This window comes from Lagenorhynchus albirostris, chromosome 13 (assembly GCF_949774975.1).
Source record: "Lagenorhynchus albirostris chromosome 13, mLagAlb1.1, whole genome shotgun sequence".
Classification (NCBI taxonomy): domain Eukaryota; kingdom Metazoa; phylum Chordata; class Mammalia; order Artiodactyla; family Delphinidae; genus Lagenorhynchus; species Lagenorhynchus albirostris.
In genome coordinates this window covers 64,321,879-64,344,601 of record NC_083107.1, presented here as the reverse complement: position 1 = coordinate 64,344,601, position 22,723 = coordinate 64,321,879, and the positions used below count along the sequence as shown (strand labels likewise).

Sequence of the window (22,723 nt, the reverse complement as noted above, 5' to 3'; positions counted from 1 at the left end):
TTAAAATTATCTTACTCTACCACATAGAAATATTTACCAAGTTTTGCTCATTCTAACCTTTAAATGTCTCCCATAATCTGCTCAGTCTGCTACCCTATCCACCACTACGTTAGTTCAAAGCCCCCGTGATTTCTAAACTATTTCTACCAACCTCTTCCAATTCTAATCCATCCTTCACAGTACCATCACGCCATCAAAGAGTAATACTCTTATAGTCAAGTTCTAATCATCTCCCTCTTTTGCTGAGGAACTTTTACTAGCTCTATGCCAATCATGGAATGAAATACAAATATCTTAAAATGACATTCAATGCCCTTCATAATCCTGTCCCACCCTACTTTCCAACTTTCTAATCTTGGCCCTCTTATTCTACACCTCTACAAAGTTACCTATTCAAATGTCTCCAGTCCCACGTTGGTATCATATATGTGTGAAAAGTCAGATAAGGTATAAGATAACAGGAAGTGGCAGGACCAATATCCAACTAAAAACATTCATATCTGTGAAAAACTTTTTCTAACTATGCAGGCCAAAAAACATCTACAGACAGACCTCAGTTACTAGTTCAGCCTTCTGTAACTCCTGCAAGCTAAGTCGATTAATTTTCTGTTCTTAAAATAAGCCCTGGGCTTTCTTACTCTTATACTTTGTATTTACAGTACTCCCTTTCCCTCAAAAAATTCTGCCCCATTCTGTGAAAATTATAGCCATCCTCAAAGTCCACTCAAATATCACCTTCTCACAAAGCCTTCTGTGCTCCCCTAACTCAGTTATCACCTACACCCCCCCTTTTCTGTTCCTATAAACTCTTCAATCGTACTTATTACATTTTGAATTATATTACATTTATTTATATAGATATCTCTCCTACTAGACTATATGCTGAGGAAACACAAAATATTTACTTATTTTTTATCACCTGTCATTCCTTGCACAATTAGGCAACTCTACTAATACCGGAAAAATTCAGATTAACCAAAATTTTTAAATTTTGAGAGTAAATGTCATCTTAAAAACAATCAGGGCTTCCCTGGTGGCGCAGTGGTTGAGAGTCCGCCTGCTGATGCAGGGGACACGGGTTCGTGCCCCGGTCCGGGAAGATCCCACATGCCACGGAGCGGCTGGGCCCGTGAGCCATGGCCACTGAGCCTACGCGTGTCTGGAGCCTGTGCTCCGCAACGGGAGAGGCCACAACAGTGAGAGGCCCGAGTACCGCAAAAAAAAAAAAAAAAAAAATTAAATATTTACATCAATAACTAGTAAAACTGAAGGCAGGGGGAATTACGATTATGGGCCAAAATGAGTTTTGTTTACTAGCCTACTTAATTACTCCCCATGAATAAAATACATTATTCTTAATCTGTGATTAACAGCAACATTGGAAAAGGAGTCTCTTGTGTATTCCTGAGAAGGTGACAAAGGTAAAGGAAAAGAAATCCTTTTTCCAACCCAAAATAACAAGTTTTAAATAATAAAATCAGGAACTTCCCTGGTGGTCCAGTGGTTAAGAATCTGCCTTCCAATGCAGGGGAAGCGGGTTTGATCCCTGGTTGGGGAACTAAGATCCTACATGCTGCGGGGCAACTAAACCTGAGGGCCGCACTACTGAGCCCATGTGCTCTGGAGCCTGTGCGCCACATCTAGAGAAGAACCCGCACGCCACTACTAAGACCCAATACAGCCAAATAAATAAATATTTTAAAATAAATAAAATAAAATCAGAGCTATAAACTGCCAAAAAGTCCTTCTGAGACAAGGAAAATGATATAGGTCATAAACTCATATCGACATAAAAGAAAGGAAGCACATTAGAGAGGGATAAAAGAATGTAAAATAACATCTTTCGTTTATTTCATTTTATTTTTCTTATTCTTAATTGATCCAACAGATAACAATTGTTCAAAATAATTATAGCAATAATGTGTTTGGTAATTATAGCTTATGAATGATAACAATGTTATAAGGGACAGGAAGGAGAAATCGGGAATACTCTGTTATAAGATACTTGCACTACATGAATCAGTACAGTGTTACTTGAAAGTACACTTGCATCAGTTGCAAATGTATGTTGCAAACTTTAAAGCAACCACTAAACAAAGTAAAAAGAAGTATAATCAATATACAAAGAGAGGAAAGAAAATGAATTCATATTAAATGCTCAATTAAAACCTGAGCAAGAAGAAAAAGAGGGGAAGACAAAAAAGAAATAAAGAACAAGGGCAATGAACAGAAAATGGTAACAAATATAACAGATATTAATCCAAGTATATCAATAATCTCTTAATAGGTAAATGGATACACTGTGATACACCCATAAAATTGACTATTATTCAACATAAAGAAAAATAAGCTACCAAGCCATAAAAAGACATGAAGGAATCTTGAAAATATATTACCAAGTTAAAGAAGCCAACCTGAAAAGGCTACATACTGCATGATTCCAACTACATGATATTCTAGAAACTATATGACTATGAAGACAGTAAAAAGATCAGTAGTTACCAGGGGTTGGATGGAGGTAGAGAGGGGGGAGAAGACGAATAGGTAAAGCGCAGGGGATTTTTAGGGCAGTAAAACTATTTTACAGGGTACTATAATGGTAATACATGACATGAGGCACTTCGCAAAACCTATAAACTATATAACACAAAGAGTGAACCCTAATTAAACTATGAACTTCAGTTAATAATCATGTATCAATATTGGTTCATCAATTATCACAAATGTATTATACTAGTATAAGATGTTACAAATAGAAAAAATGTTCAGTTAATAGTAATTAATACCATACAAGGCATCTGACATTCTCACTCAGGGAACTCAAAAATATAATTAATACAAATAAACACAAGAATTACAAGAATTAGGTTTAACAATTTGGATTAAACTATACAAAATCAAGATTTTCTAGATATATATAATGGTATAAGTACTAAGTTACCAAATCCTAACCATGGTGAATTTCTAAGATTGGCTAGAACCTGAAACATAAAATGAAACAGATTTAAATACATGGTACTGTGCTTTCAAGTTGCCCATGTTCCAAAATATTAGTAACAAAAAGCATTATATGGCTAAAAAGATAATAATGATATTTTTACAGTGAACATGAACTTTTTTTTTTTTGCGGTACGCGGGCCTCCCACTGCCGTGGCCTCTCCCGCTGCGGAGCACAGGCTCCGGATGCGCAGGCCCAGCGGCCATGGCTCACGGGCCCAGCCGCTCCATGGCATGTGGGACCCTCCCGGACCGGGGCACGAATCCACGTCCCCTGCATCTGCAGGCGGACTCTCAACCACTGCGCCACCAGGGAAGCCCTAACATGAACATTTTTATAGGGTCATATTTCTCAAACACTTTGAAAGTTACTAAAGAACTCTATCTACTTTGCACATTTTTCTGAACAAAAAAGAAAAGCACTGAAATTAGGGCAAAGGAATTGTTCTATATCTTGACGGTGGTGAATATTTACAACTCTGCATTTATCAATATTCACAGACTTCTATGCCATAAAGAGCACATTTTAGTTACAGTATGTAAATTACCTCAGAAATCAATTAAAAATTTAAACTGTAAATAGAGTAAATGGGAATGATATAGAGAAAGGAATAAAAGGGGCGAAAGATAACTGAACAGAGTAAAATGCAAAGAAAAAGAAGAGGTGGGATCATGTTGTTAATTTTAAGAGTGAACAGTTTTTTTCAAGATAGACGATTTCTACATATCCAAACTTAACTCTCTCAAATGTAATTATATGCAATATTAAAAACTATGAATTTCTGGACTTCCCTGGTGGCGCAGTGGTTGAGAGTCCGCCTGCCGATGCAGGGGACATGGGTTCGTGCCCTGGTCTGGGAAGATCTCACATGCCGCAGAGCGGCTGGGCCCGTGAGCCATGGCCGCTGAGCCTGCGCGTCTGGAGCCTGTGCTCCGCAACGGGAGAGGCCACGACAGTGAGAGGCCCGCGTACCGCAAAAACAAAAACAAAAACAAAAAAATACTATGAATTTCAATCGTAAAGATAATATATGGAAAAAAAGGATCAGAATAAAATACTTAAGATATCATCTCCTATTTACATGTTTTAATTTTCACAAAAACGTGTATGTATAAATCTTATACATATATTGTATATGCATACATATATGTTAGCATATCTATAATAATTTTTACTGTCAGTAAACACTGGTTGAGGAGAAGCAAAGCGGCTTTCACTGCTCATTTTGTACTTCTTGATGTTGTTTACACTTTTAAACCATGTACATCCATTTTTTAAATGTCAACAGAATTAACTGAGCAAGGGGATTATGGGTCATTTTATGTTTTCTCCTCTATAACCTCTAATGAATATCATTTTTAAATCTGTTTAAAATAAGAAAATTATAAATAATAGATATTTAATTGTTAAACCTGTTTTTATAGTAGTGAAAAATGAGGGAAAAGTTTTAAAATTAAATGATCAATTGAAGTATTACAGAGACATATACTAGAAAGTCCTATGTATACCCAATAAAAAGGAGTTTAAAAAATGACATGGAAATAGGTTCATGATATGAAAAGCAGTTAATAAAAAAAAAACTGATCTCATTTTTGGAAAAAATATTTAATAAAAGTATTAAAAATAGATTGTTATTAATTTATTCAACAATTAATTATTGAGATCCTTTTGTGTACCAGGTACTGAGACGGGTACAGAAGATACAGGGTAGACTAGCTGCCCTGGAGTAGGGAATAGGTTAGGGAAGTACCAGAGAAGGGAGATAAAGAGCTATTTAACTGCAGTGCTACTGTGGTAGGTTGTCTACAAATATAATCACCAAAATTCCTCCCATTTCTGAATGCTCATGCCACCCCTCCCATTAGGTATAGAGCCAATTTCTCCTTCCCTTTGAACCTAGCCTTCCAACTTACTTTGCCCAGTAGAATGCAACATAAGTGATACTGTGCCAGTTCCAAGCCTAAATATTAAGAGGCCTAGAAGTTTCTACTTGTTTTCTTGTTACCCTGAACTGCCATGTACTTCAGGATAGTCCAGTAGGAAAGGGAAACCATGTGTAAGAGACAGGCCCTGAAGGAAGAGTAACAACAAGTGGAGATAGCACCAAGATGAGAACTAAGGTGCCCAGCAGACAACCTGCATCATAGCCCCAAACAGAAAGTGAGAGCACCTTGGAACATCTAGCCTAAGTCAACCTGTCTCAACTGGCAGCAGATAAAACAGAGATGACTGGTTGCCACTCATCCCTGACCAAATATCTAGCCCAAAGAATCATAAACAAAAAAAAAAAAGGTACTTTAAGGTGATATGCCATGCTGCAATAGATAACTGAGACCAAAAAATAGTACCTGGAAAGCGTATTACTGTAAGAGAAACCTAAAAAATATAATATTGGCTTTGTGGACAAAGAGATAGGTGGAAGTTGAAAGGGCAACAAGGAGCCTGGAAACTGGATGAGCAGTAAGGACACTGCTATAGGAGGCTAGAAATAGGGTTATCCATATTATTTACTGGGAGAACAATTAGCATAACGTAACTTAGAAGATTAAAAATACACTTAAAGATTAAAAATAGCTAAGAAGATTTCCAGACAAAATATTCAAAGTGTCAATGGCTTCTTTACAGCCAAGTATGAGAAGGTACAAGAAGAAAAACATGAGCTAAAGAATTATAAGCAGAATTTAAAAGAAATATTTCCAACCAGGAGTTGCTTGGTTGGAAAATAACTTTCTCATCGCTAGCCTCTACAGATAGCAGAAAACTGTCAAAGAAACAGCATAAGGACAAAGATCAAATCCACAGTGCTACCAAGAACATGGGCTCAGAGGCATCAAATCAAAATGCATCTGTAAAATGTATTAGGACCTCAGGAAGACTTAAGACAGTGCTTGTATACTCTCTCAGGCAGGTAAAAGGGCTTCTAAGAAACTCCAGGCCCCTAACTTGAGATCCAAAGTAGAAAGAAGCCTGTCTCAGAAAGAACTGTGGATGTGACTTTTGTCTAATGGAATGCACTTATAATCTGATGTACAGAAAACCCACAAAGTGTTTAATGGAGTTCAATCAGTTTGTACTAAAAAACAAAACAAAACACTGTTCCAAATAAAAAGAGGCCTTTAGGCTCTTAAACTGTCACATACATGAAGCAGACTAAAACTGCTACTTAGATGCAAACAAGGCCCATTTCTTATGGAAAAGTAAAAATGACTCAGAGAGGAGAGCCGAAAGCCAAAAGGATCCAGTCAAGAGCTAAGAATAATACAGGTCTTCCTCAACTTAAATGGGGTTAAGTCTCAATAAACCCACTGTAAGTCGAAAATACATTTAATACACCTAACCTACTAAACATCATAGCTTAGCCTAGCCTACATTAAATGTGCTTAGAACATTTACATTAGTCTACAGTTGGGCAAATCATCTAACATGAAGCCTTTTTCATAATAAAGTGTTGAATCTCTCATGTAATTTATTGAATACTGTACTGAAAATGAAAAACAGAATGGTTGTCTTGGTACAGAGGATTTTAAGTGTACCGGTTGTTCACCCTTGTGATCATGAGGCTGCCTGGGTGCTGCGACTCACTGCCACTGCCCAGAAACATGAGAGAGTAAGCACACACATTGCTAGCCTGGGAAAAGATCAAAATTCGAAGTACAGTTTCTACTTAATATGTATCACTTTCACACCATCAAAAAGCCAAAAAATCTTAAGTGGAATCATCATAAGTCAGGAACCATCTGTAATGAATTATGAAGCCACTACCAGAAGACAGAACCAAGCCATAATCAAGGATATTTTCTATTTCCTGGTTAGAGTTCAGAATTGCTTTGGACCAGAGACTACTACATGCTTCCCATTCTTTCACTCTGCAACGGAAGTAACTATTGTGCTTTACTGTCCTTGTCTCAAAACTGTATACTGAGTGTATTGGGAGGGGGAGGGGGAGACTTGCCTTCTTAGTGCACAGGTATCCAAATCAAAAAGAGCTACACCCAAGGAGCCTCATCCATATCCCAACCTAATGCAGATCATAAGATAATGGACTTCGAACCTGAGGTCATAACTGGATGAGATTTCTGGGCATCTTAGGAGAGCTGGGGGTGCCCTCCATGTTGGAGAAATGTGAATTGTCCACCAGAGGAAGAATTGTGGTAGCCATCTGCAAAGATGGCTGCCAACAATACCGCCTACTCCTGTACACATATGCTACTCCTCCTGTCAAGAGGTGGCATCTATTTCTCCTTTGAAAAACAAAATGCAGTTGAAATGATACTATGTAGTTTCAGGCCTAGGCCTTAATGGGCCAAGAAACTTCTGGTTTTGTTCTCTTGTTATCCAGAATCACCATGTAAAGAAATCCAGACTATCCTTCTACAGAGAAACCAAGAATATAGAAAAGCCCTGGTTGGTAAACAAACAGGCCATCTAGAGAACGGATGAGGTGTCTCAAGTAAAAGCCAGCACTAAGGCCATCTTGGATCCTCAAGGCCCACTCCAGCCATCTCAGTCAGTATCTTGTGGACCAGAGCAAGGTATTCCCTACTCAAACTCCTGATCCAAAAATTGTGAGCAATAAAATAGTTATGATTTTAAGTCACTAAGCGTTGAGGCAATTTGTTACTCAGTAATGAAAGACTGATACAGGTAGTGAGCGCAGCAAAGACTACAAAGGAAAAGTACTAGGTACTTTCTAAGAGTCAGTATTAGGAATCCTAATGTAATCTGAGATGTAGGAAAGGTTTTCTTGAGAAGTGATATACTTAAAAGTGGTTATTTAACACTATTTAATAGGAAATTATGAACAAAAATTTTGTTCACTGGTTTCAAATTTCTATTTTCCTAAATTTCCACATTATGCCTGTTTTACTTTTGAAATAACAACAAAAATGTTATTTTATTAAAGCTTCCTTAAGGATACTGTTGGCAGTTTACTGGTCCTATTGTATTGAAATTTATTAAGTCTAAAATATATTTTCTTATGACAAAATACGCAAACATTTCAGCAAATAACAAAAGTTTTCTACTGTCCTATGTAGTTGAAGAATGGGATGTTCTGATTACACTAGGATTCCAAAACTTAAACAGCCTATATTGGTTTAATAACTTCTAAAGAATTAGAATGTATTAAAACAATTAACCTAAAATTATACTGCTTATAATTTAATATCACACTATTTTTGGAAACTTCTTCAGGTTTATGTTAATTCCTCATAGTTATCATTGTGAAAAGATGTGGATAACATAAGACTGAGAGAAGTAAATAATACTTTGATAACAGAATTAAGAGTGGAAATAACCCCCAAAATTGCAATAATGGAATAAAAGCAACATGGAAAAATTAAACAGAAATAACTGAAGAGACAAACACATTTAGGGTTAAAAAGAAATCAACCACAAAAGTACAAGAGGAGAAATAATCCAGCTTAACAGTATAAAAAAGCCTTGGGGTTTCAGCTGACCACAAGTATATCAGACAATAGTAAGGTAAGCCATATCAGCATAATAACTGCTTAGATAATCTCAGACTTCATTAATGCATTTAATTGACAAATATTTACTGAAAACCTATAATGCACTACTTATTTTCCTAAGAGAATACAGTAATGAGGACCAGAGAAGGAATAATCTCACCATATTTAGAACTAGTCAAACTACATATGGAATATTAAGTCCATATAAAGGAAATGGTTGAAAAAATTAGAGAAATGTGACCTATAAAAGGAAAACTTCCTAATTTGAATATTGCCCTAAAATAAGAAAGAAAGCTCTTAAAACAATTCTTTCATTTTACCAAAATAAATTGACTACTACGTGACAGGCGTTGTACTAGGCACTGGGGTATAAGTGGAAAACAAAATAGATATTTTCCCTGTCTTCACTCTACTTATAGTCTAGTGAACACCCTATCACTAGAAGACCTTTTAGCAGGTACCAAATAAGAATCTGTCAAGCACTTTTTATAAAAGAGATCTCTTTTATAACAGATCTATATTATATTTAGATAATCTCTTTTATTATATATTATTATACAATAATCTCTTTTATAATAGAGATTCATGTACTTTGATTAAGGCTGAAATAAATTACCTCCAAAGTTACTTCCAAATCTAAAATTTTATGATTACTTACTTATAGCACTATAACATGAAAGAATGTAATTGTTACTCTGAGATAAATGAATGTATAATGAATAAGATAACAGGCAAATCAATACACACAAACACACACACACGGGTTGTTGTTTTTTTCTTTTAATATTTCTACCTAATAAGACAACCACGTCACTTTACACGTTAAGCCTTCATAGGCAAACTACTCAAAACCAACTTCAATCCATATTCAGAAAATCCAATCCCAAATTTTTATTTCATTTCAACAAAAATTTTAAAACTCTTTATCCTAATGATTATCTCACCCTAGTTAAAATAATTCCAAAGAAATTAATATCCATGATTTCTCTGGGATTTCTTATATTAATTAATATACCTTTCCATGGCTTTAGCTGTATAAGGCAAATGCATTTCAATACTGTGTTCATCTTCATCTGTCTGCAGAGACATTCGTTCAAACATTCCTGTCTTCCACAGTTCTCCGTAAACTAGAGATTTCAAAATATAGTAAAACAAATATATTAATGTATATCCTTACCCTGTGAGACTCTATCCAGTAACACAAAACTACATGCTTTGGCAAGAGACAAAAAGCACCACATAATATTCTCCATTTTTAGTTTAAAAAAAGGAAAAAACAACTAGCTTCTTACATACCAGACAAAACAGTAAGACGTGTAATGATTTATTCAGCACTTTCATATGTTACATAGTTACATAAAAAATAGTAATTTTAATTTTTCATCAATTCCTTTCATTATATCTAAAATCACCTCTGAGTCTAAGCTTATCCTTGACCTTATTCAATCAGTAGATATTAACAAGAACAGTTGATTAGAAATCTTACTGAAATATGGAAAAACCCCTGGTCTACTTACTCATGAGGTTAATAATATAGTTTTTGAGTTTTGTTTTGTTTTTTAATACAATGTACAGACTTATTATTTTACACCTCAGGTTCCTGTCATACTAAGATAAGAAAAGAAAATTCCTTCTGAGAATGCTATTTTCCTCAACATTAAAAATTAAGCTCGTGGTATAGACTGGAATATAAATTTACCACAGTACCATGCCTTAAATAATTTTAAAATTTTAAAATGTAGTAATTTAAATCCTTCTGATGAATTACACTTAAAACTAAATATTATCAATATATAGCAAGAAAATGATGAAATATGTAAAAAAAGATATAAGAATATTTTTATTTTATCATTGAACAAAACCAGCATTTTTATAACTACATCCATAAATGGGTTTACCAATAACAAAGAAACGAACAAATAACGGTATGACTTTTTTTTCTATAAAATTATACCTGATTAAAAATCCTCCATTCCTCATTGTCAGTCTATCCAAAACCAAAATTTTCTGAATGCCCCAACAAGGTTTTAAAAAAAAGCGTGTCCCAGAGGAAAGGGGAATTGGAATGAAGGTCGTAAAAATGTACAAACTTCCAGTAATAAGATAAGTAAGTACTAGGGATGTAATGTACAACATGATAAATATAATAAACACTGCTGTATGTTATATACAAGTTGTTGAGAGTAAATCCTAAGAGTTCACATCACAAGGGAAAAAAATATTTTTTTCTATTTCTTTAATTTTGTATCTATATGAGATGATGGATATTCACTAAACTTATCATTTCATGATGTATGTAAAGTCAAATCACCATATCGTATAACTTAAACCTATGTAGTGTTGTATGTCAACTATATCTCAATAGAACTGGAAGAAAAAAATAAAAATTTTAAAAGCATTTTAAATATTTGAAAAATGTGTACCCTAAAACCATTCCAGGGAGTAAGGCTAGTTTCATTAATAACCTATATCCTAACAACAAATTGCTAATACTCTATAATACTTAAAACCCCAAATTATGAAAATTTAGGCCTAAAAATTAAAGAAAAAGAGGTGATCATTTCCTCTGCAAATGGCTTTCTTCATTCTACAGAAGAATTTGTTGCAAAATTTCTTGAAACAATAAAAACACTCAACGTACTTAAAATATAATTTGATGAACTGGAAGGATACACACCAAGTTCATGAATGTGGTTACTCTGGGGAAATCAAATTGAGTTCAGATGAGGGGAAATTCTGAGTCAAGTGTGGATGATAAGTACATGAGTATTTGTTATAGTAGTCTCTGTATTGTTTGGTATTTTTTAAATTATGTACAAAATGAGACATGATTAAATAAAAACTGTGATTTCTAGAATTCTATTTAAAAATCAAAATAATAGATATGTTTTAAAAATAAAATGCACTTAAGATTTATGTGGCACCCTTCTTGCAGAGTTTCACAACTACGGTCTCAATTTTTTTCCCATAAAAATCATATATGAGGATATAAAGTCATTATCACCATTATCCATTTACGGTGAGGGAACTGTTATACACAGAGGAAGACAAACATGCCCAAAATGTTTCAACAAGTTGTTATGGGTACCAATTTCTTGTCTCACTGTACAACAAGTACATGGTACTTCCTTGATTATAAATGTAACCACTACACTCCAAAGACTAGCGGATCTGACAGATTTTTGCGGCTGGCAGAAAAACTATAGTTGTCTTTTAGGCATATGGAAGATTTTCTTTCTTAGTTTTTGTTTTTTGCAGATTAGTTATAACAAATTTTATTTTTACAATTCAAATATTACTATGATACTAATACTTTTAACTGTAAATTAACTTATAGTTCCTATTTGTAAAAACTTCAGCTGTTTACAAACTATAAAATTTCTATATACTTACTCTTTTGGTCAATACGAAGGTCATACAGAGGTGTCCTATATATATCCACACTGGAAAGTGCACATCGAGAAAGGGGCACATGATGAGAAGGCCCAAGGATGAAAATTCTCCGGCTAGGAGATATACAATAAAAAACACAGAACAATTGCACTTCTACAAAAACTTTATTAAATAAAAAGGAAAAAACAAGTAATTTTTAAAAATTACATGTAATATTGTTTTCCTTGATTGAGTTCATTACCTACTGCTATATGCTAAACTGTGTTCTCTTGAAATCATACGTTGAAGTCTCAACCCCTGTACCTCAAAATGGAACCTATTTGGAGATAAGGTCTTTAAAGAGGTGATTAAGTTAAAATGAGGTCATTACCGTGAGGCCTGAATTCAATATGACTGGTGTCCTTATAAGAAGAGGAAGAGACACCAGGGGTGCACATGCACAGAGAGGTGATTGACCATGTGAAGAGGCATCAGGAAGACAGTCATCTGCAAGCCAAGGAAGAAACCTAAGAAGAAACCAACCCTGCCAAACCATCTTGGACTTTTCCAGCATCTAGAACTGTGAGAAAATAAATTTCTGTTGTTTCAGTCCCCTAGTTGATGGTAGTTTGTTATGGCAGCACTAGCAAACTAATGTTCCTACCAATGACTTGCTTCCTCAGTTAATTAAGTTCAATTACTTATCTCTTTTTGTTGGAAGGTCTTTAAAAGAACCATGTTTAACACCTGGGAATACTAGTTACTGATTATCTACAGTAAACCAACCCACTATGCTTAAAATCACCTCTGTATTCACAATGGCTAGGCTACAAAAGGTTTTCAATAGCTGTATTAATTGAATTTTAAACATTTCATCTATTAAAATCTCAAAATAACAAATTCTAAACTTGACTACAACATTAATAAAAATCCATAAAAGTATAAATTCTAAAAATCCAAAATATCATTACAAAGAAGCATTCTGTTAAAGCTATTTCTACATTTCTTCCATGGCAGAGAAAAAAGGTATCTTGTTGAGAACTCTGTGTAATAAGCTTTCTCAGTTCCCATTCAAGTAGAAGTCATTCTCAAAAACAAAGAAAATTATGTGTTATTTGCACTGTAGGCTAAAGAAAAGAACTAGGCTAAACTGTAGATTAAATCTTTACAATCCTTTTATCTTAACATCAAGAGTAAAATTAACTTATTCTCCATTTTATCTCAAACATCTCTACAATCTAAATTCCAAACTCTCCATTTTCGTTGTTTCTCCCAGATTCATATGAACAAAATTTTCCCCACAACACACACACACACACACACAAAGTTACAAACACAAAAGAACCAAAACTATAAGAAAAAAAGGAATATATGTAAGCTATATACCTAGAAAATTAAGTGCTACTCATTGCTCATCTAATGGACAAAAACACAAAGACTGAATCACAGAGCTATATCTCTTTCACATCAAAAACTTGCAGGTCAAGGAATGTGTGCTTTAGCAATATATTTATTTTGACAGAATTCTATTACAGCTAAGAATATTAACCTACTGTCAGCTATATCTTACTTGCTATATGGGGTGTTGGGGGGCAGGGGTGGATAAGAAAGATGTGGATAAGGAAAAGGTAATTCTCAGTTTAGTCCCAAAATCTCCTCAAGATGTTGCAATCCTCAAGATGTCACTCAGAGCCCACATGTAAGACTTCACTCACAGGCCATTTCTAGTCAGAAACATAATCCCTTTCCTCGCCTCCCCTGCTAATACCCACTTCTTGTCACCATCTCTATGATCAACTCAATAACCATTTCAGAAAAAAAAAATCAGATCTATAGATTCCTAAATGAACAAAAGATACCACTATGTTCTTGTATCTTAACAGCACAAAAATATCACATTTTTAAAATTAAAGTTTAATGAGGGACATAGAAAATGGTAAATCTGAGTGCTTAGGAAACTTGCTTAAGGATAGGTATTATATGAATCAAGAATCAAGTAAGAAAAAAAAAGTATTTTTATGATTGAGGAATGTATTTCTATGAAAAGAGAGAGGGATAGAATATTTAAAATCAGAACACTCCTGGGAAATTCAGAATATATAATTAAAATATGAAATGACTTTTAAAAATCAATCTAGGCATAGATATATTTCATAGGTAAGTATAACAAGGTTCTTCTAACAGTGGCTAAAAGATGAGCGTTACTCCACAAATAAAGACCCGAGGTCAGCTTCGAAAGCCTAACTGCCTCCTCTAATACGTGACTATTCATCTTGCTTGCCTTTTTGTCAGACCCAACCTAGATGAAAAGATAAAGTCTGGTGGGGAAAATTCATCAGTCTGAATTATCCAACTGTGTACCCAAAGGTTGAAACTCATCCAAAAGCAACATAGTGAAGTTCCACATTTAGTTAAGAGAGATAATAGGAAAAAAGAGATTTAGGTCCCATCAATATAAAACCCTTAAAAGTGATATACCCAAAAACAAACCAAAAAAGACTTCTTTTCATTGAGAGAAGAAAAAAGAAACTGGATATTGAACAAGTAGTAATCTCAGAATGAGTCTCTGTGTTAGCTATATGCTATAAGACAATTAATAGTGTAAATAAAAGATAATGCATTTTTCCCCCTAGATTGCTAGATCCATAAACACCAAGACCATACAAATATTTTGGAGAGAAATGTAATACAGGCATTGGAAGTAATGCCACTTTCTCTCCCTTCAATTAATTACAAAGTTCTTTGTCTTAAAAGAGTAACTTTTAAATATTGGCATATAATCACTGTTGCCATACACGTGAAAGAAACCTTTAATATAAAAAAATAGAAAAAAATCAGTAGGCATTCTTTCAGAAATAAATGTATTTCACATATAATAATACCTCCAGAGAATCCACATTTGTGGAGTTACTTACTATGAGGAGTGCAGTCTGTACACCCAACACATGAGTTACCTGAGTGTCTGTTCTCATAAATATTCAACTACTTATACTAAATAATGGAACACAAGTAATTTTTTTAAAGTGTTTCATGGTTAAGTGGAGATATTTTAACTAAAGAATAAAATGTCATGTGGCCCCAAAGAAGATTCCTTTTGGCATTCTTTTTCTGCCCTGCAAGGTTTTCTGAAAGATATGAATCAAAATCAAGTTACTATCTAAGTAACATCCTGAGTTCCGGTTTTTAATTAAAGTTTTAGTAATAGGAAAAGACTTTGCAACTCTAAATATGGGAAAGAACTTAATTAAATGTATAATTTTTAAAATTCCTTAAACAGCCTGAGTATTCTTTCTAAAACATGAATCAGATCATATCACTTCCCTGCTTAAAAAGTCTTTCAATGGCTTTTCTTGGTCAGAGGATAAAATACAAAAATCCTTAAAATGGGTTCTAAAGTCTCATATCAACTGGCCCCTTCTTGTGTTATTCTTCCCCCGCTGGATCTCAGTACTTTATGCCCACTGGTCTTGCAGTTCCTTGATAACAAGACTATCTTTGCCTATTTCAAAACTTCTTCACGTGTAATTGTTTCTTTTGCTTGGCTTAAAAATCATTTCCCCAGAGATGCCTTCTCCAATACCTTATCCACAATATAAATCCAATCACCCTGAATCACAGCAGTTCGCAAAGTGTGAACTGTGAATTCACAAGAACCTTTCAAGGAGTCCACAAAATCAAAACTATTTTCATAATAATACAAAGAAGTTATTTGCCTTTTCAACATGTTAACATTTGCACTTGTAGTACAAAAGTAAGACTGGGTATACTGCTGGCTACAACCAAGGTAACGGAATCAAAATGTACTAGTAGTCATGTATTCTTCACCTTCACCCATGCTGTATTTTTTTTTAAGCCAGTTTCATTTAATTTCATTAAATTTTGAACTTCGAGTACAGTTTTATAAAAATATTCTGTATGACAAAATGCATTCAATTTGTGGTGATAAACACATAAAGCACTTCTACTGCATACAGAAGTATGTCTCAAGGAAAAAGCATCTGTGTGATTTTGAGTTATGAGCTGAAGTAGACTTTTTTCCACGGAACACAATTTTTACTTCAAAAAAATGACTGTAGGCAAATTGTGGTTATTCCAATTTAGGTATCCAGCAGAAATTTTTTAGAAAATGAACAAAATGAGCCTGACACTTCAAAGAAAATATTTGACGTATTTGTTGCCAATGATAAAATTGAAACTTTTAAGTGAAAATTAGACTTTTGCAAAAAGCTTCCCAATAATTAAAATTTTTTCTCATGAAATTGATGGTGATATTAACAAATGTGATTTTTTTTTACATCGTATGATGAAATGTCAACATTTGAAAGATCTGCATGACTCAATGAACAAATATTTTCCAAATGTTCATGCAAGATGTTACAAAATCATGCAAAGGTAAAAGATCCATTCAAATTTTAAGGACAAAAGATGATCCTGGTTGACACGTAGAGAATGGGAACGGGAAAGAAGAATGGAAGCTAGTGGTATCAAATTTATCCTTCTCTCTTGGACTGTTATTTTTTCTCTATACTTATTATTCCCAAGAGGATGTTTTCTCTATTTTCTTAAAGAACTGTGAAGATATTGCAAATCTCAGGGAGGGCCACTTCCAAGAGAATACAACAAGACTGTCCATGATTATTTTTAACACTGAGACCTTCACACTTATTTATTCAGAATTCAATTACTATATACTAATTATAAAAATAAACTGATCACATCATCATCCATCATTCGTATTTCTTTTTACTGATCTCCTTTATTGTCACCTTCTTAGTCCTTGACTCTCTTCCCTTATTATTTTTTTCCTTTCCATTCTCACTGTCCATCAACTTATTTAACACACAATTTCCACTTATATCAATATAGGCTCTCTATATATTCCTAAGCCAAATTTAATTCAGGGGTACCCTTTTAGCACATATCATCATCAATAAAAGTTCTGCCAAATAGAAAAAGGTTTGGAAAAGGCTGTTATATAAACTAGCCTTGATTATGTTGGTTTATAGGCCCAGGGTCAAATAAAGGAAGCTTCTGAAAAGCTTTACAATCTAATTTCTATTTTACTCTTATTCATGAAACAAGTTAAAATTATACATTAAATATGTATTATGAATTATTTGTTAAAGATATGCATCAAAACATCATAAAGGAGGTGGAGCTAACCAAAACCTCCTCAATCTGGCAATATTATCATTTTATTTATTATTAAAAACTTACTAAAAAATAATTTTCAATAAAGGCCTGATAAAATGTGCAGAGCATACTACATAAAAACAAAAGAGCAGCTTTTTTGCTTTGACAATTTGAACTAATTGCTCATAAAGGAGTAGGCTGTGGGTGAGATTTTCTTTTTAAACTCAGGGCTGTTGTGAGTTACTTCTGAATGATTATACTTCATCTCTACTAGTACGGGTCTAACCTAACAACATTTGACAGAATTAAAATGATCAGTTTCACCTATTCACACAGTGTATGTACAACTGGCAATATAGACTAGAACCTGACACTGGTTCACATGTAGTGAATTAACTATTTAAATAAAATGTTGGTCAGCAAATTAAGTAATTTGGGTGGCTAATTCCAGCAGAAACTTTTGAAATTTCACAAGTTTCTTATTTTAGAGAGTGGTATACTAAGCTTTTAAAGTTCACAAATTTCTCATTTTAGAGAGTAGTATACGACTCAGTCTCAATTTGACAAAGATTTTTTTAAGCTAATTTCAGAGCTGTCATTAAATTATTAAGAGCTAATATACTTCAAAAACCATATTAAATTCATTGTCAGATTCTAAAATAACTCAGGTACCTTATCCTGTCAATGAGAAATTATTCTTCGTTCATTAAACACAACCTAACACGTGCAATAAAGAATTTTCAATTATAAAGTGATTAAAATAGAACAAAGGGCTTTGAATTTTTCTTAAAAGTATTCATCTCCAGGTTTTCAAAGACAATTTTAAAAACCAAAATATTTAACTGTTAATGTTCCTGGACCCAATTCCACTGTGTGCATTCACGTGAGTGGAAGAGGGGGCACACTCAATTCTGACACTATCTACCTTGAGATAGCATCAGATTCCACAGGTTACGGGTTCAGTCCTACAAAAACGTCCCCACACCCACACCCATCCCCCATCTCAGATGCCAGTCACAAGCCCAGGTTGTCACTTGTGCTTCTGACCAACCAGTTACAGATTGGCGATTCCAACAACCACCTCCTTGAATTTCAATTCAGAGGCCAATCATAAGTCCAGGTTGTTACCTATACTTCTGACAGACCGGTTATAAATCAGAGGTTTAATTTGCTAGAGCGGCTCACAAAACTCAGAGAAATATTTCACTTACTAGGTCACCGGTTTATTATAAAAAGATATAACTTAGCAACAGCCAGATGGAAGAGGTGCATAGGACAAGGCAAGGGGAAAGAGCCAGGACCTTCCATGCCCTCTCCAGGCAGGCCACTCTCCCCAAATCTCCACATGTTCACCAACCTGGAAGCTCTCCGAACCCTGTCCCTTTGGGTTTTTATGGGGGCTTTATTACATAGTCATGATGGCAACTGATTCAACCTCCAGGCTCTCTCCCCTCCCCAGGGGAGGTCAGGGATTGGGAATGAAAATTCCAACCCTCTAAACACAAGGTTGGTTATCCTGGCAACCTGGCAGCCCCATGCTTAGGTGGGGTCCGAAAGTCACCTTATTAACATACAAGAAAAACCTTTGCCATTCTCACCACTTAGGAAATTCCAAGGGTTTTGGGAGCTGTGAGCCAGTAACTGTGGAAAAAGACTGAATATATATGTGAAATATATGTTGGTCATCTAAATGACCAAATACATATTTCGTATAAATCACAATACTGTATTAACCTTCTAACACTTCCAGAACTAAACATTTTACCAAACAAAGGGAAGGTAGAAGCTAAATGTTCAGATAATGAAAAATAGTATTAAAGCTTTTCATAACCTATATAAGGTATAATCAAATTTATAAAGTCAAATTCTTAATGAAATCAAGTATATAAGTATGTAAAACAAATTACTTCAGTGACAAAGCAATTATAATTCCCAACCACCTAATCAAAAAGGTATCTAACTATATTACTTACGTAATAGATGGATCCACTTGTTTGTAAGCATGAGCAGCACAAGACCCACAGTACGTATACCCTGCATGGCTACAAAACAAAAAAATGTTTAACTTAATCATCAGATTCAAAATCAAGTTATTCAGGGAAAAAAAAAACTTTTGAAAGAAATCTAATAATTATGGTAAACATTATGTGTACAGATTAAAAAGCAATGTATTGATAGATAATGATGCAACTTCTAGAAGATAACAGGGAACACATCATTGTTCTGTGTTCCACTGTTATTTTATTTATTTATTTATTTATTTTGTGGGGGGGCCATGCTGCACAGCATGCAGGATCTTAGTTCACCAACCAGAGATCAAACCCGTGCCCCCTGCAGTGGAAGCTCAGAGTCTTAACCACTGGACCGCCAGGGAAGTCCCCCTGTGTTCCAATTTTAAATGTTAAAAAGTATTTGGTCTGAAGGAAAATTATATTTGGAAATATTCAAGGCTTATTTGAAGTTGCTAATGTAACATTAATAATATGTGAGCTCTTAACATTCCTCTTCAATACCATAAACAGACTATTACATACATAAAAATGATAAGACCAAGTCAAATCAGAGCAAAACAAATAATCTACAAGAAACAACTCACGTCCCTCTGTGTCTTTAGTGGTAAGAGAATTGACCTGACCTTCTGTGTATTATGCCTTTCATTTTCTCTCCCTACTACTCATCCCATCCTTTTCCTCCTCTGGTCTCAGCTTTACATTGGTTCTCTGATCACCCATACAATGACTTGGTTTCATAACTTCATTTTTCTTTCTTGACTCAAGCTATGTGAGTCTAGAAATATTTCCCTTAATGCTTACTATCTAGTGTACAGCCAGTAAATGTTTAACAAATGGCTCTGCAGGAAAAAACTGTATACATATGTACATAAGCTTTTTATAAATTTTACTGAAATAAAGAGAGACGTATCACACAACTGACAAACAATGAAAAAATATAAAATACTCTTTACTGCAAATTCAGCTTAGGCAACTGATTGTCCCAGAATGCTTTCACTGATGGTAGCTGAACTCTTTGACCCACAGCCAAGCAATGGCTGCAAATGACAAGAGTGAAATAATGAAGACATATGTCTGAATTTCACTCATTCAACAATGACTTGAATGACTTCTTTGCTTATTAGACAATAGTTTTTCAAATACTGGAAAGCATATTTCTTTCCTCATTTTTTCGTGCTTGTCACAGTGTAAAGGTTACAGACATAACATAATTTTAAGTTTCATCTGCCTTATTAACCTTTCCCCATTACTTTTCTTGAGTACAGACAATAAACAAAAAATAAAGTCCTGATTTATAGCAATCTGTCTATTAATGTGGATTAAATCATCCCCATCATGGACAATTTCAAGATGCACAGTAAACTGAAAACACAAAACACAGACTGGGAGAAAATATTTGTAAAGCATATATCTGACAAAGGATTTATATCTAAATATATAAAGAAAAAGCATATATCTGATAAAGCATTTATATCTGAATATATAAAGAAATTTCAAAACAACCTAATACTTTAAAATATATAGGTAACTGTTTTACAAGACAAAAAGAATTCTGAAGATTGGTTGCACAACAAAGTGAATGCACTTAACACTACTATATAAATGGTTAAAAGTAGTTAAGATAGTAGATTTTATGTTACTACAATTTTTTTTTTAATTGTTAAATAGGAAAAGATGTGAACAGATACTTTCATCAAAAAATACACCGGGGGCTTCCCTGGTGGCGCAGTGGTTGAGAGTCCGCCTGCCGATGCAGGGGACACGGGTTCGAGCCTCAGTCCGGGAAGATCCCACATGCCGCGGAGCAGCTGGGCCCGTGAGCCATGGCCGCTGGGCCTGCACCTCCGGAGCCTGTGCTCCGCAACGGGAGAGACCACAGTAGTGAGAGGCCCGCGTACCGCAAAAAAAAAAAAAAAAAACACCAGGATGGCAAAAAGCACACAAAAGAAGGCTCTACATCAGTTAGTCATTGAGGAGAGGCAAATTAAAACTACAGTGAGCTACCACTGAACACCCACTAGAATAAGCTAAAATTAAAATGAGTGACCATACCAAATGTGGCAAGGATGTAGAACTGAAACTCAGTCTGTAGGAAACGTAAAACGGTACAACTACTTTGGAAAATGGTTTGGCAATTTCTTAAAAAAAAAAAAAGAAAGCTAAACATACTTCTGCCATAAAACTCCTGCCAGCGATTCCACTCCTAAATATATATATATATATATATATATATATATTTAAGCATTATGTGCACACAAAGATTTGTACACAAATGTTCATCCCATTTTTATTTGCAAGAGCCAAAAACGGGAACAGCCAAATGTCCCTCAAAAGGTGAATGGATAAACAAATTGAAGTATATCCATACAATGAAATAACTCTTCAGCAATAGAAAGGAATGAACTATTGACACACTCAAAATAATTATGGTAAAAAAATAAATATGCTGAGTGAGAGAAGCCAGACAAAGAAGAGTTCATACTATATGATTCCATTTAAATACTTCTACAATAAAAATTTTTTTAAAAGAATATGTATGTATAAAACTGAGTCACTTGCTGTACAGGAGAGACTGGCACAACACTGTAAATCAACTCTTCTTCAATTAAAAATAAAAATAAATAATTCTAGAAAATAAGAACTAATCTATAGTGACAGAAAGTAAATCAGTGGATGTGGGAGGGTGGGAGAAGGGCAGAGAGGGAAAGAAGGGCACAAGGAAACTTCTGAAGATGAAGAATATGTTCATTATCTTAATCATGGTAATGATTTCACAGGTGTATACATATTTCAAACTTATCAAACTGCATACTTTATATGCAGCTGAATGTTAATCATACCCCAGTAAAGCTCTATTTTAAAAATGAGGGCTTCCCTGGTGGCGCAGTGGTTGAGAGTTCGCCTGCCGATGTAGGGGACACGGGTTCTTGCCCCGGTCCAGGAAAATCCCACATGCCGCGGAGCGGCTGGGCCCGTGAGCCATGGCCGCTGAGCCTGCACGTCCGGAGCCTGTGCTCCGCAACTGGAGAGGCCGCAACAGTGAGAGGCCCGCGTAACGCAAAAAAAAAAAAACACAAAAATGATACTCATCTGATATAGACACAGAAAAAGAGATTCACATAAGTCAATCACAACCATACAAGATAGTAGCGTCCTTAATTAGGAGTAAAGTAATATGGGACATATGCTAAGCACACTGAAATCACTGAGGCTTTATTGGTCAGATTAATGGTAGTCACTCCATCCTTACACCTCTGTCAAGGGAGCCTATCAAGTTGCCTGAATATAGCAATATTCTCACAACCCAGTTCTAATCTTAGCCAGAAGGTAATATAAGTTGTTCTGTGGCTCAGCAGATTCAGTTTTGCTGTCACCCTGCACTGATCTTGATATTCTAGGCTAACCAGGGGCTCTATTTTAACCGGTTATGTCCCCAATCTTCCAGTCCCCAAGACACCAATACCAACTACTTCAGATACTTAATACCTGTTCCTCATCTGAACATCACTGGCTCCTGTCAGTTCAGATATGCACTATCTTGCCTGGCCATGCAGACCTTAAAAACCATCTGATCCATCTGGATCCTCCCTGGTCTGTCACAAACCTGAATGACATTCAGATTTTCAACACTGCTTTGCTCTCAGTTGTCCCTCACTTCACATCCCTCCACTTCTCAATCCTTACTCTTCTTGAATTTAAAGGCCCTGAACCCCAATCTATACTCCGATCTCTAAATC

The 22,723-nt window shown here is 34.9% G+C and overlaps 1 protein-coding gene across 5 annotated transcripts in view; it reads right to left on the bottom strand.

The window, feature by feature from the left end:
• The window catches only part of MEMO1 (mediator of cell motility 1), a 128,727-nt gene that overhangs the window by 28,027 nt on the left and 77,977 nt on the right, over positions 1-22,723 (bottom strand). For 4 of the 5 annotated variants that reach the window (XR_009544104.1, XM_060169192.1, XM_060169194.1 and 1 more), the window contains exons 3-5: positions 18,948-19,016; positions 11,863-11,975; positions 9,485-9,596 (exon numbers count right to left, since the gene is read on the bottom strand). Coding sequence is in view for 4 of the 5 variants with exons in the window: in XM_060169192.1 (XP_060025175.1) it covers positions 9,485-9,596; positions 11,863-11,975; positions 18,948-19,016 (294 nt within the window). In the remaining variant the exon portion in view is untranslated. The remainder of the gene's footprint in view (positions 1-9,484; positions 9,597-11,862; positions 11,976-18,947; positions 19,017-22,723) is intronic. The other variant, XM_060169193.1, reaches the window with a different exon arrangement.